This window comes from Bubalus kerabau, chromosome 15, assembly GCF_029407905.1.
Source record: "Bubalus kerabau isolate K-KA32 ecotype Philippines breed swamp buffalo chromosome 15, PCC_UOA_SB_1v2, whole genome shotgun sequence".
NCBI lineage: Eukaryota > Metazoa > Chordata > Mammalia > Artiodactyla > Bovidae > Bubalus > Bubalus kerabau.
The window spans coordinates 59560560-59576465 of NC_073638.1; the positions used below are offsets into that span (position 1 = coordinate 59560560).

The 15906-nt window shown below is 35.2% G+C and overlaps 1 protein-coding gene across 9 annotated transcripts in view; it reads left to right on the forward strand.

Annotated features, from left to right (window-relative positions):
- Positions 1-15906, forward strand: part of METTL15 (methyltransferase 15, mitochondrial 12S rRNA N4-cytidine) — a 280288-nt gene that overhangs the window by 201656 nt on the left and 62726 nt on the right. For 4 of the 9 annotated variants that reach the window (XM_055549184.1, XM_055549183.1, XM_055549187.1 and 1 more), the window contains 2 exons: positions 13758-14122; positions 15058-15126. The exons of 2 other annotated variants lie outside the window; for them this stretch is intronic. In XM_055549184.1, the coding sequence (XP_055405159.1) occupies positions 13758-14122; positions 15058-15126 (434 nt within the window). Of the gene's footprint in view, positions 1-3219; positions 3594-13757; positions 14276-15057; positions 15127-15906 lie in introns of those variants that run through there. 3 more of the 9 variants (XR_008703109.1, XM_055549185.1, XM_055549186.1) reach the window with 3 other exon arrangements.

Sequence of the window (15906 nt, forward strand, 5' to 3'; positions counted from 1 at the left end):
GACAAATGCACAGTCTAATAACCTAAGCTAACAATATATTATTTTCAATGGAACAAAAAGGACAAAAGCCAAAGGTATTCATTACCGTTCCCAGGGTAAGAAACCAGGGCAGTTGCTGCCTTTGCCAGATGCGCAGTCTTCAGTCTTGACAATGCACCTCTCCCCAAGGGAAATGTGGAGAGAAAGCCAAACTCTTGCAACTTGATGCAAAGTGATTTGGGTTCCATTACAACATCTCTCAGTAAAAGGCTATTCAGGCTTAGAGTAAAGATTCCACACTCATTTTCTCCCAGAAAATGAGGTTGTTATATAAAACACCAGTCATGGAATCAGAGCTTCTGGAAATCACTCTAAACCATGTGATTTAATCTTAACTTCCTTAAAGGCTTATCAGGAAAAAGGAGATGAGGTGGTTTAGTTATATACAGTCTTAAAATTGCTACCTTGTTTGGGGCACACTTCAAAACTCAAGAACATTTTAAAGAAATTTTAAAAATTACATATATAATAAAATAAAGGGTGTTTTATTTTTCTTTTTAGATGAATTAATGCTACACTGGGTTTTTCAGAATATGTTTCTTAGATGAACTAGCCAGAAATGTTATGCCTTTCTTCTGGGCAAGTTAGATTCATTCTGTATTACAAAAAAGGGAGTGTTGGAGTGGACTTCTTGTTAAAAAGACCTGAGTTCTCATTTGACTCTTGTGAACTTGGAAAGATAAATATAACTCCTTTGTCTTTCACCTTTAAATGGAAATATGGTATTTCTTACCTCTCAGAATTATTATAGGAATTTAACAGCATAATTAAGATATTTAGAAAGGATTAACACAAAACCTATTTTCAGTATTTTCCCAAGTGTGTTACCCAGCAAAGGAGTCATTCAGTCGTGTCCAACTCTTTGTGACCCCATGGACTGTAGCCTGCCAGGCTCCTCCATTCATAAGAATTCTCCAGGCAAGAATACTGGAGTGGATTGCCATGCCCTCCTCCGGGGGATCTTTCCAACCCAGGGATTGAACCCTGGTCTCCCACATTGCAGACAGATTCTTTACTGTCTGAGCCAGTAGGGAAGCCCATGGAATAAATAGTTGTTATTAAAAATTAAGAGTTGTTTCAAAAAGTTTGGACATCCTAGGTAAACAAAGTTATATGGTTACTACCTTCAGAGCTTTACCATGATAATGGGTATTGTGGATCTCCAAGAAAAGAGTATAACATGCTGGTTTTCTTAGACTTGTGAGACAACAGACACCTTGGTGTTTGGTTGGGGATGCAAATGCTACGGTTTATGAGTTTACTATTCCCCAGAACAGCAGTTTGAAAAATGAGAGTCAAGGTCCTCCTCCCACTCCCTCTCTCTCCCCCTCCTCTACCACCTCCTTTATCTTTGAGTAACTATGCTTAAGAAAGCAGATAACTTGTACATAAAAATGCTCCATGAGAGCTATTAATAGGGCAGTAATAAAAAAAGAACAGAGGAAAAAAATAATGCACTTAGAATGCCATAATATAAGTTAACTTAGAAGTGCACCATTAATTTTTACATAAGGAAAATTTTAACTTCATTCCAAATGCCAAATGTTTTAGTCTAATGCCTAAATCCAATAAGCATTACTCAGATGCTTCAGGGGTTTTCAACAGCCCTCTATCCCACCTACTCTGCTATTAGTTCAGGATGAAAGTAAAATTAGTTTGGAACCTCAAGTTAACATATCAAATCCTCTCATCATTCCATTTTACAACTGAGAAGAATAAATAAATGTGTGAAGTCACTTTCACATTCATAAAGTGACTACTTTATACCAAGTATGCACTGGGTGCTCCTGAGTATTTTCTTTACTTGATTTTTAGAATAATCCTGTGAAAAGTGTTATCATCTCCTCTTCTAATGGAGAAACAAACTCAGAAGTTGTGTTATTGCCCCACATCAAACAGTCATAAAAATGTAAAATATCTGATCATTGAACCTAGTTTTTCCTTTCTCAAGTTTAGCACTATTTCTATTACATCATGTCATCTTCATATAATATCATCTCTAATGCTTTTCCGTAGGCATTATTAAAATGTGTATGTATAAACACACTACTTACAAACAGCCTGGCCATGACTTAGGTAAAGACAACTATTTAACTTTAATGAAGGACATATAAAATATTAATGGAAATACTTCGTTCCATAGATGGATTGTTTGATATGATAATGTAAATTTTATCCAAATCAGTTTAGAAATTTACTGTAATTCCAAGCAAAGTGTTTATCACTATATGCTTTATTATTTCTAAATTTAATTTGGAATAATGAGTGAACATACCAATAAAATTTTTGAAAAGAAATGATAATGGCATGGAGAAGAGGGACTTACTCCACCTGAAAGCCCAATATCCTGGAAAATTTTAAAAAGTAGTAATAATCTGATATTAGCAGAAAAATGGAGAAATATATCAGTGCAACACAATTGAGAATCCAGAGGCAGATCTATTTGTATCTAAAAATGTAGTATTTGATCAAAGCAGTACTTCAAATGAGTAAGAAAATAATATGCTATTTTAGGGCTATTAGCTATATAGCTTTTAAAAAATAAAGTTAGATCTCTTCTTCATATTATACTAAAACTTCAACTTCTTGTGTATCAAATACTTAGATGAAGAAAGAAAACCAGAAAAGCACAGTTGATTATAGCTATAATCTTGGAGTAAGAAAAGCCTTCCTAAACTTGACAGAATCTAAAAGACATGAAGAAAAGTCTATAGAAAAAAATCCATAAACTGTAAAGACAGTCACAATCCAGGAACATTCTTTGCAACTAAATAGAGAGGCAAAGGGTTAATGTCATTATTTTATAAGTAGTTCTTCCAAATCAGTAACGAAAAAAGCAACATCACATTAAGAGTTTGTTTACAGACTTCATAGTGAAAATCAAATGGTCATTAGATTTGAGAAGATTCCTACTTCTACTAATGGCCAAAGAAATGCAAATTAAAACAGCTATAAGGTATCATTTGCCTACTATTAGACTCGTCAAGGTTACAAAAAGTGATAGTGTCTAGTACTAATTGAGGACGTGGGGAGCAAGACTCTCTCTCACAAATACTATTGGTGGAAGTAAATTGACACAATCTATTGATATTTAGACAGTAAATTTAGACTGGTTCCAAATAGGAAAAGGAGTATGTCAATGATGTATATTGTCACCCTGCTTATTTAACTTATATGCAGAGTACATCATGAGAAACGCTGGGCTGAATGAAGCACAAGCTGGAATCAAGATTGCTGGGAGAAATATCAATAACCTCAGATATGCAGATAACACCACCCTTATGGCACAAAGCGAAGAACTAAAGAGCCTCTTGATGAAAATGAAAGAGGAGAGTGAAAAAGTTGGCTTAAAACTCAACATTCAGAAAATGAAGATAATGGCATCTGGTCCCATCACTTCATGGGAAATAGATGGGGAAACAGTGGCTGACTTTATTTTCTTGGGCTCCAAAATCACTACAGATGGTGACTGCAACCATGAAATTTAAAGACACTTACTCCTTGGAAGGAAAGTTATGACTAACCTAGACAGCATATTAAAAAGCAGAGACATTACTTTGCCAACAAAGATTTGTCTAGTCAAGGCTATGGTTTTTCCAGTGGTCATGTATGGATGTGAGAGTTGGACTATAAAGAAAGCTGAGTGCCAAAGAATTGATGCTTTTGAACTGTGGTGTTGGAGAAGACTCTTGAGAGTCCCTTGGACTGCAAGGAGATCCAACCCGTCCATCCTAAAGGAGATCAGTCCTGGGTGTTCACTGAAAGGACTGATGTTGAAGCTGAAATTCCAATATTTTAGCCACCTGATATGAAGAGCTGACTCATTTGAAAAGACCCTGATGCTGGGAAAGATTGAGGGCAGGAGGAGAAGGGAAAGACAGAGGATGAGATGGTTGGATGATATCACCGACTCAATGGACATGAGTTTGGGTAAACTCTGGGATTGGTGATGGACAGGAGGCCTGGTGTGCTTCAGTCCCTGGGGGTCACAAAGAGTTGGACAAGACTGAGCGACTGAACTGAACTGAATTGAAGTATTTTCCCCAGATCATGATTGCCTTTTTACTTTGTAGTTTTTCTGCTATATAGAATTTTTGAATGTGCAGCTCACATGTTTACTGCAGCATTTGTGTGTGTGTGTGATAGTAAAAATAGAAAACATCCCAAATATTCCTGCTGTGCTGGCAATTTGAGCTCTACCAGTGTAGAGATTGCCTCTATCTTAATTACCATTCCCAGTTAGGTGCTGTTCTTGACAGTATAAGCATTTGTTAAATGAACAGACAAAATGGACCATAATGTGTCTAGGCAACTGAAATTATTTTTAAAAGCAAGGCAGGTAAACAGACACTTGCACATACTGTATAGATCATTCTCTTTTTATAAATATATACATTTATATACAAAGTGTCATGTATCTATTAAAGAACGTTAGAAAGTACACATTTTGATTGCTTCTTGTATGGAATTTGAGTAGTGACATTTACATTTTACTTCATATACAACATGATATATTTTTTGCTTTTGTTTTTGTTCTCTAACAATGACTGTGTTTATAACTTCAAAGTGTAAATTCAACCATTCTTTCAATCTACTAACTGTTTTTGGTGTAAAAGATTTATAGCAGTAAACAAAGTCTCTGTTTTTACTGAGTGTATATTTTAATGGAGGAAAACAGATGGCAAATAAATATTTATCCCTGATATTTTGAAAAAAAATAATAAAACCATATAAGAGGACTCCAGTGACAAGGTGCTATTTTCCTTCTTTTCTAATGCTGCAATGTTTAAGAGACCTGAATAAAGTAGGGAGCTACCCATCCAGGTATATGTTGGCAGATATTCTTGGTACAGGTCAAAGGACCCAGTCTGGAACACTCCATGGATTAATTAAGAGTACAGAGTTTGGAAAAATGGGGGTGGTGAGAAGCAGAAGTTGTATATGACATAGAAACATTTGGCCACAATAAGAATTTCAGTTCCCATTTCATGTGATAGAAAGACCCTAAACGTGTTGAACTGTGAAATGACACTGAATTTTTGTATGCACGAGATCTGCTGATAACTGTGTGGAAAAGATGATGATGGCTGGCACTAGGGTGAGTGCAGTGGAATTGATGTGAAACGGTGGGGTTATGCATGCATTCCAGGAAAAGATAAAAAGCCACCAGAAGATGCTGATATGAGAAGAAAAGAAAAGGATATGAAACTGTCAGGAATTTAAAGTACCACTGCAAACAAACCTGATCTGGAATGTGAGAATAAGTACCTCTAATGAGGCAGAACACTTCAATCTTTTTCTTGAATAGCTAGGGTCAATCTCTTATGGTATGAATTTTCCCTACTTTACCATGAGAGATGTATGGTAAAGAAGTGTCAAATAGTGTCTAGAAGTATCCTGAAATTAGAATTTGTTATCCCTTAGTGGATTTAATGTTCATTTACTCTTAAATATACATTTTTTTAAGTGTTCAATTCAGTAGAGTTCAGTCACACAGTTGTGTCTGACTCTTTGCGACCCCATGGATGGCAGCACTCCAGGCCTCCCTATCCGTCGCCAACTCCCAGAATTTACTCAAACTCATGTCCATTGAGTCGGTGATACCATCCAACCATCTCATCCTCTGTTATCCCCTTCTCCTCCTGCCTTCAATCTTTCCCAGCATCGGGGTCTTTTCCAATGAGTCAACTCTTCGCATCAGGTGGCCAAAGTATTGGAGTTTCAGTTTCAGCATCAGTCCTTCCAATGAATATTCAGGACTGATTTCCTTTAGGATGGACTGGTTGGATCTCCTTGCAGTATAAGGGAACCTCAAGAGTCTTTTCTTCCAACCCCACAGTTCAAAAGCATCAATTCTTCAGCGCTTAGCTTTCTTTATAGTCCAACTCTCGTGTCCACACATGACTACTGGAAAAACCATAGCCTTGACTACATGAATCTTTGTTGGCAAAGTAATGTCTCTGCTTTTTAATATGCTGTCTAGGTTGGTCTCTTTTAATTTCATGGCTGCAGTCACCATCTGCAGTGACTTTGGAGCCCAAGAAAATAAAGTCTCTCACTGTTTCCACTGTTTCCCCGTCTATTTGCCATGAAGTGATGGGACTAGTCCATTCTAAAGGAGATCAGTCCTGGGTGTTCTTTGGAAGGACTGATGCTAAAGCTGAAACTCCAATACTTTGGCCACCTCATGCAAAGAGCTGACTCATTGGAAAAGACTCTGATGCTGGGAGGGATTGGGGGCAGGAGGAGAAGGGGACGACAGAGGATGAGATGGCTGGATGGCATCACTGACTCGATGGACATGAGTTTGGGTGAACTCCAGGAGTTGGTGGTGGACAGGGAGGCCTGACGTGTTGCAGTTCATGGGGTTGCAAAGAGTCGGACACAGCTGAGCTACTGAACTGAACTGATGGGACCAGATGCCATGATCTTAGTTTTCTGAATGTTGAGCTTTAAGCCAACTTTTTCACTCTCCTCTTTCACTTTCATCAAGAGGCTCTTTAGTTCTTCTTCACTTTGTGCCATAATGGTGGTGTCATCTGCATATCTGAGGTTATTGATATTTCTCCCGGCAATCTTAATTCCAGCTTGTGCTTCATCCAGCCCAGCGTTTCTCATAATGTGCTCTACATATAAGTTAAATAAGCAGGGTGACAATATACAGCATTGACATACTCTTTACCCTATTTGGAACCAGTCTGTTGTTCCTTGTCCACTTCTAACTGTTGCTTCCTGATCTGCATCCAGATTTCTCAAGAGGCAGGTCAGGTGGTCTGGTATTTCCATCTCTTTAAGAATTTTCCAGATTTTGTTGTGGTCCACACAATCAAAGGCTTTGACATAGTCAATAAAGCAGAAGTAGATATTTTTCTGGAACTCTCTTGCTTTTTTGATGATCCAACGGACATTGGCAATTTGATCTCTGGTTCCTGTGCCTTTTCTAAATCCAGGTTGAACATCTGGAACTTGGTATTGAATGTATATTAGCTTTCAATTTCCTTTTGTAGTCTGTTTTATTGACATAATTTTGCTGTTTTAAAGTATTAGGAGGAAAACAGTTCTGCTCTTTTGAAAAATTGAGAGAACTTGTGGTTTAGGATTTCAAAGATGTTAAGTGAGATAAAGTTAACTTAAAATCTCAATAATATTTATGCATTAATCTTTGGGGGAAGTCTTGAACTTAAACTATGGGAGAGTTGAATGAAAATTTTTAAGTAAATTTGCAAATCTTACCAAGATATTCTCATGTCTTATATTAATCTGTAAAAGAAAATATGCAAAAATAAAGTTCACTTTGCACAGTTGCTCATTTCAGATAATAAAGGTTTTCATGTTTGCAGGGCCTCAGTTTCAAATTATTTGCAAGTGATCCACTGCATGTGCAAATAATATTAAGGACATTCCCAGTCTGTATCAGATATCATTAAATACATGCATGCAGTTGTATTCAGACAGTGAAATTTTTAGCAAATGTAAGAGTTCAGTTGTTCCATTAAAATCATAATTTAGTACCCACAATCACATTTGGCCAAAAAGTGGGATATAGAATGGGATTTGTTTCATGACATTATTAAAATTCTATTCATAATGTTTTCTCTAGGAATTTTATGTTCTTTATTTAGTCACTTATTGATGTGACTGAATATTATACTCTGTTTATTCATCCAGTGATGTGAATAAAACTGTTTGTAGTTATGGTCCTAGATTTTTATTCATTTGCCCATATTTTTTGTTCATTATCTATTCATTATCTTTTTAACAAACATTTACTGAGTGTTTACTACAGCAGTTTTTAATCTTGGCTGCAAATCAAAATCCTCTTTGAAGCTTTTTTAAAGTACTGATTCCTGTGTAATAAACCCCTGAAACTGATTCAATAGGCGTGGACTGCAGCCAGGCATCTTTATTTTTTCAAAAGCTCCACAGGTGACTCTGACGTACAGTCAGGATTAACAATCATAAGTGTCTGTTAAGCAGGAGGAATATAAAAGTTAACATGAAATAATTCCTGTTCACAAGGAGACTGGAGTAGAGTAAGACAGACAAGTAAACTAGTAATTACAGGAGTGTGATAAGTGCTCCACGAAGGGTAAGCACACCTCTTCCAATTTAGAACTAACATACATTGGCTTGGTGTTAATGGAATCCATTGATGGACTATAAAATAGAAAAGGGAGATTTTCTCTCAGTACCAAACCAAATGACCCAGATTGTGCTTGAGTCCATATTTTCTGTCTTACCTGCTCTATGCCTTAATCAAATGAATTAGCCATACAAGACTCTGTGATTAAACTCAGGAAATGGAAAAACAGAGAGACCAGTTTCTATTTCTGATAACAGGATATGGGAGATGAGAAAGCAGTGAAGAAGGATTGCAAAACAGCCAGCTCCTCAGAGTTAGGGAGCAGGTATCACTAATATTTTTCTTCCTATGGCCTAAATTAGAGTCCAGCTCATAGGTAGACCTTGGTTCTGATATAGTTTTTGAATCTTTTTTCCTGATTATTTGTAGGCAACTGTTCCTACTAGTATAGACTAGCATACTTAAGAGGACTCTGTAGCAGAGTTACTCTCTGACTAGTGATTCTCACAAGGAAATCATTTTTGCTACCTCAGAAGCACAGGACATTTACTGATTGTCCTTTAACTTTCCAATTCAGACAAAGAACCTTGTTTAATTCTTGATAGTAGGATTGTCTTTTCTTATATTTTTGTCTGTCTGTAACATTAACAGTTGATGTTTTATTTTTACTGTTTTAATTTCCATTACCATATCGTATTTCATACACTTTTCTTTCTTATTTCATTTTACACAATCTTTATCGTCAGCCTCTCTTCCAATAATTACAGACACAAAAGTGCCAGTATAAAGGAAGAGAGGATATAGTGTCTTTGATCCCCAGAGCAGCACTAAAAAGCTCCACAAAACCACACATTGTCCATTGCAGTCCCTTGTCATCTCCCTAAAAATGCAACTTGGGGAGGCTGACAGGACCACTCCTAGAAATCCTACTCAGGAAACCCAGTGGACATAGTCCAGGTTAGAATTCCCTATGCAGAAGTAAATGCCAGAAGGAAAGCTTCATGAAATCTAGTTATCCTATTATCTTCAGGATCATCCATTCCTAAATATAAATGGAAGCTCTTGTTTTCTTTCTCCATTATCTGATAGTGACAAGGCCTAATTAGACCTTATAAAGACAAGCTTATCTGGTTACATTGGTGTTAATTTGTTAGCTCCAGAGTCATATGTAGGGTGAATGAACTTAATGTGAACATGAATTATATAAACTTGAGGTTTCATAATATAAAGTATTAATAAAGTCACTTTATCTGAATACTTTGAAATAAAAACAGATTTCTTCAATTAAAATAATTAGTCAGGAATCTCATAGTTCTATATCTAGCTGGCTACATGAATTGTAAACTATAATTATGATACAGGAAGGTGCGATTTTAGCTGGTAAACAAAAATGCCTACCATATTTTTTCATATCAGATGAACCAATGCTGTTGTTTATGTAGAACTTCTATGGAGATTTGGGGGCTTCCCTCATAGCTCAGTTGGTAAAGAATCCACCTGCAATGCAGGAGACCCTGGTTTGATTCCTGGGTCAGGAAGATTCCCTGGCGAAGGGATGGGCTACCCATTCCAGTTTTCTTGGGCTTCCCTTGTGGCTCAGCTGGTAAAGAATCCACCTGCAATGCGGGAGACCTGGGTTCGATCCCTGGGTTGGGAATATCCCCTGGAGAAGGGAACCGCTACCCATCCCAATATTCTGGCCTGGAGAATTCAAAGAGTCAGATACGACCAAGCAACTTTCACTTTCATGGAGATTTCAGACATACGTCATTATTTTAGCATTTCCTATTTTTATTAGCTTTCAAAAATATATCTAATGATAATATCAACAAAGTATTAATTAAGCTTTCTCCTTTTCTGTCATTTCCTCTATTTAGTTAACACATATCTAGGTATGGTTAATTCAGTGGGCTATGTTAAAAAACCACATCCTCAAATATTTATCTTTAAAATGTGATAATATACAAGGAAAGCTAACCAGTTACCATGTTGAGCCATAGTTTAATTTCTACAAAATATTAGAGATGCTAATTCATTGGGTTGCAAAGAGTCAGACACGACTGAACGACTGAACTGAACTGAACTGAAGCCTTAAAGCAGAAATATCCTACAGTATTTATTGATCCATGTGTTCCATGAATGTTTGCCTCCTATTTTACATAAAAATCCATGTACATTAAAACATATATTACATTTCCCCATTGAAAAAATTAGTGTTGAATTAGGCAAGGTTTGAATCCCTTAAGGTCTTCAGGAATGCAGCCTTCCTGAAGCATTCTCTAAGTTCAAGTTCTAAATCATGCATGTTTGTTGAGATCCTTAGAATGTTTTGAAACACATTGCCCAGTGACTAAAACTCTTGCCCTGGAAAATGGAGAAATTGAATATCAAAGGGAAAGAAGTTGAACTCCCTCCTACCTCCCTACTTTTGTTTCTGAGAGACTTGGTTGTTGGAAGATAAATTCCCTAGTGTCTAACGTTTTCCAGCCTTTCAATGAAGTAGATTTTGTGGAGGGAAAAGTGAACACATAACACTGATTTGTTTAACGTCAGATGGCCAGGTTCTCAGCTCTGAGATACATATAAAATATTATTTGTCCCCTCTCTAATCCAGTTTCCTAAAATGATTAATCGGATTTGTCTTAATGCACTTTATTACCAGAGTTACAGATTACTAAATATGTACTATTTTTAAGTTGTGAGATTCCCTTATATGTGAATAAGAGAGTTTTGTCAGATGTATATTTTATGGTTTTAGTATTTGCTCTTAGGTTCATGATCCATTTTGAATTAAGTTTTGTGTATGGTGAGGTATAAGGGTTGAAGTTCATTTTATTTTGTACATATAATCACTTTCATTGAAAATCTTTCTGCATTGAATTAACTTGACATTTGGTCAAAATACAATTGCATATATAAATGTGGGTCATTTTTCTGAGAGGTGTAAAATTTTGGAACTATGTTATTTGGTGCATATGCTTTTGTAATTGTATCTTACTGCTATCTTGATTATTTTCTCTATAAGAAATATTTATTTTGGGGTCTAGCAATTCTCCCTGGTGGCTTAGATGGTAAAAAATCTGCCTGCAATGCACAGAGACTTGGGTTTGATCCCTGGGTTGGGAAGATCCCCTGGAAGAGGGCATGGCAACCCACTCCAGTATTCTTGCCTGGAGAATCCCCATAGACAGAGGAGGCTGGTGGGCTACAGTCCATGGGGTCACAAAGAGTCTGATTAGTGACACGGTCTATTGGACTTCGTGCCCAACACAACTGGGCAACTAAGCACAGCACAGCACAGCACAGCAATTCTCCATTTTAGATGTTTATTTGTCTAATGGTCATATAGTCTCTCTGGGCTTTTTTTTTTTTTAATTATTCCCATCTTTTATTTAAGGGAAGGATTGCAGTGTTCTGAAGCACAGCTTGGGAAGAAATAAGGCAAAAGATAAGGAGAGATATTAATAGCTAGCATTTATTAAGTGATTACTACATTCTATGACACAGTGTGGTAAGCACTGTATAACCTAAAACAGCACAACTTTAAGTCAGCATTTGTTTCTAGCCCAACTTTCCAGGGAGGAAACAAAGAATCAGATAACCAGAACTTTATTCAACTTGTCTCAAAATACATAACTAACAAGTAGTGGTCTCTAGCTCCATCTTTATAATAATGTCAATATATAGAATATAGGCAAATTAAGGTAATGGAAGAATAAAAGAAACTATTGTAAAATATCCACAAAAAATTCAGTGAAGAAAACCAGTACTCTTTCTAGTACACAGCAAGTATTCAACATTTTTCCCTTTCTGAAGAGTTTCCTTAATCATTACTACTGTTAATCTATTTTATAATTTTAATATTTAATTTTATTTCATGTTATGGCTGATATTGAGTTTATTTTTATTTGGCTATATTTTATGAAGAATTGGAAGCTACCTTAAATTATCTTGTAATAACAAAGGGATCATAAACAAATACACAAATCTTAATATGTGAATCACTTTTTACAGCCTCATTCAAAAGTGTTTAGTATTGTATTTTTTATAATTTATATATTCCCTGGCAACCTTTGTTGAAAATGTATTATAAATCAAGAGGAATCTACCTAAGGCACTTCCTTGGAATTTCTGAGATAAATCCACAGGATGTTCAATTCCCTACTGGGATAGAAACTCATGTTATTCATAATCACATATTTGAATGTAATCAGGTCAATATGTAAATGACTTTGAATGTGATCCATTGTGTCTGTATTTTCCTTCAAAGGTTCAGCAAAGTCTGTTTTCTCCAGGGACAGTCTCTGGGCTTTTTTATGCTTACTCTCTACATGATATACTTTTTCACAGCTATTTGCTTATTTTTATTTGTATTTTTAAATTTAATGTACATTTCTATCATGTATAATTATATAATTTATTAGGTATAATGTATAATTAGGTCTTGACAATGACCGTGTATAATTAGGTCTTGCTAGTTTTCAGTCATACAGTCTCTACATTTTTATTGATGTTTAGTACATTTATATTTAATGTGATTTTTTTTTTTTATATTTGGATATATTGTCTTCCATTTTTCCTATTTGTTTTCTCTTTGCTTCATTTTTATTTTCCTGTTTTTCTCCCTTCTTTTATGTTAAAATATGTTGTGGATTATTTTTATTCTCTATTAATTTATTGGCTTTATTTCCTTGCATTATTTCTATTGAATGTTTTAGAGACCACAACATGCAACTTTAAATTCCCATAAAACACAAGGACCTTGTGATAGTGTAGCTTCATTTATGCACTCTGTGCAGCCTTTGTGCTACTGCTGTTGTATACAATATATTTCTATCTATATTATAAACCCTAGAATATTGTTATAATTTCACTTAGAGTCCTGACTTTTAATGAAATTAAGAATGACGGAAAGATAGTCTTGTCTTTTAAGAAGTTAAACATATTTCTTATTTTCATATATCACTCATATTTTCATCATCTTCTCTCTCTCTAAGTATCACATGATGTTATTTCAGACTGAAGCATTGGCTTTTGCATTTCTTGAATTTAAAGCTATTAGCAATGAACTCTCATTTTTAAAATTCATTTGGAATGTCTTTGAACCTTTACTTTTGAAGAATGGTTTTAAAATAGTTTTCTTGGAAGACAGCTTTTTTTTTCCCCTCAACAATTTGAGTTTTGTTCCAGTATTTTTTTTTCTTTGTTGTGTTCAAAGTTTTTCTTACTATCTTCAGCTTGTAGTAGTTTAATTATGATGTGTCTAGGTGCAGTTTTCTGTGTTTATTCTATTTGAGATCATTGAACTTTCTTAGCTGAGAGTTAACATTTTTCATCAAAGTTAGTAAGTTTTTCATTATTATTTCTTCAAATATTTGTTCAGCCTTTTGTCTTTCTCTGTTCTTGTTTGACTCCAATTAGCCTTAAGAGTTCTGAAAGATGTTACTGACACAATAGTTTTAAACTTTGATGGAATGCTTGGAAATAAAATGGAGAAATATGGATGAAATGACACAATTTTCTAAGGAAACAATTCCTTAAATATATATAAAACACAACCCAGTAAATTTACAGTGGAAAATATTAATGTGACCCATTTGTCCTCTTTTCCTGTTTTTACAAAATCTGTCTGTAGGTGCATTTCCTCCCTCTGCTCTTTATGCACGAAAAGATTTGCTACAGCGATCTACCCACATTGCTACAAAGACTTTTCAAGCTTTTCGCATATTTGTGAACAATGAGCTCAATGAACTTTACACAGGACTGAAGACAGCTCAGAAGTTTCTGAGACCTGGTGGTCACCTCGTTGCCCTCTCCTTCCATTCACTGGAGGATCGCATCATCAAACGATTCCTGCTTGGGATAAGCATGACAGAAAGGTTTAACCTAAGTGCTAGACAGAAGGTGATACAAAAATCACAATTGGATTCAGATCAGGAAAACAAGGAAGGCGTGTCTACGGGAAAGGCCCCTGTAATGTGGAAATTGATGCACAAGAAGGTACTTACTCCAGAAGATCAAGATGTGCAGGATAACCCCAGAGGGCGCTCTGCCAAGCTTAGAGCAGCCATCAAATTATGAGAAAGTTTTCATCATCTAATCCTTCAAGATTTTCCTCACAGTTTCTCATGTGATATTCCTGGACAGCCTAATGTAAGAAAGTGTGGGATATATAAAGGTATATAACTATATATGTGTGGAGCTAGCAGGTATTTAGCTCTTTTTTTACCTCAAAAAGAAAATGTAAAAAATAATAACATGATGTAGAAAGCTCAATTCAAGGAGCAGCAGTACCTCAAAACTGGAAAAGTATGTTTATCTTAGCAATATATTTGACTTTTGAAATGGTTAAATTCTGGTTAAATCCTTTCTTTAACCAGGAAATTTTTTAAAAGAAGAGGAGAATATGTGTATGTAAAATCAAGTTGTCAAAAGAGAGATTATAATTATATCTGCATTCCCAAATTTCTGAATTTAGATATTCAGATTTGCAACAGACTATGATTCAAATAGTTAATAATGATCATGAAATTTATTTTAATTTTTCTCCTTGGGAATAACTTTCTCAAATACAGGTATTACTATTTTAAAAATGTGTTACACTGATAAATTTAAATACTGAATTATAGTGTCATTGTTTTAAAGAGATTTTTCAGTATGATATGTGCCATGTTTTCATATATTGCAAACTAAAAATGTAGAATTGCTCTAATAGCCTTCACAGAGGACGTTTCATAAAACTTACATTTGAATTCAATTGTGTTTATTATAGTAATAGCCCAGAGTGCTTTTGATAAATAGTAAAATCTCTTATCATTTGAATCCTGCATTTTTAAACTGAGCTATTCAAAATAGTCAAAGTCTATTGAAACGGAAAAGTTTATCATCTATTCCAGATACTAAAATCAATGTGCTCTTAATGTTCTTATTTACAGAGTTCACATGGTAAAGGATTCTTTAACAAATTGTTGAAAATAATTCATAATTCACATTACTTTTTATATGTAAGTATGCATTTCTGATTTATTCAGTTATGATGCAAGTACTGAAATAGGCAAAGAAACAAAAGTGAGTAAAATACACTCACTTATAGTCTAGCAAAGAAGAGCAATGGTAGTTAACTAATCACTAAAATTAATATAAAATCGTCGAAGTGGTAAGGGCTATATAGATGTAGTATGCTGTGCTGTGCTGTGTTTAGTCACTCAGTCATATCCAACTCTTTGCAACCCCATGGACTGTAGTGTACCAGGCTCCATAAAATACCATAAATACATCCAATAGCAGTGAAATCCCATGACTGACAACATGGTACTTGATTTATGACTCAAAGAATGAATAAGAGATAATTAGCTATAGGATACATGGGCATGTTGATTAAAGGTACATGTCAATGATTGTTTTCTTAAGTAGTTCCCCTTGAAGTCATATTTATACTATAATTTGCTCAGTAAACTATTTATTCAAATACAGGGAAAATTCATTTTATCAATTATGATTACAGAACCTAAGTTCACGAATCCAGTGAATAAACTATCAACATAATTAGATGGGTGAAAGATAAGAATTAAAAACTTACATTTATCTCAGACTTACTTTATCTACCTCTGTCATAGTTAACTTTATTTCCCAAGTTTGTTTACCACTTTTAATTTAAAGACTGCTCAAACCTGAGGATGTCCCAGGTGGCACAGTGGTAAAGAATCACCTGCCAACACAGGAGACACAAGAGACATGGGTTTGACCCCTGGGGTCAGGAAGATTCCCCTGTAGTAGGAAATGGC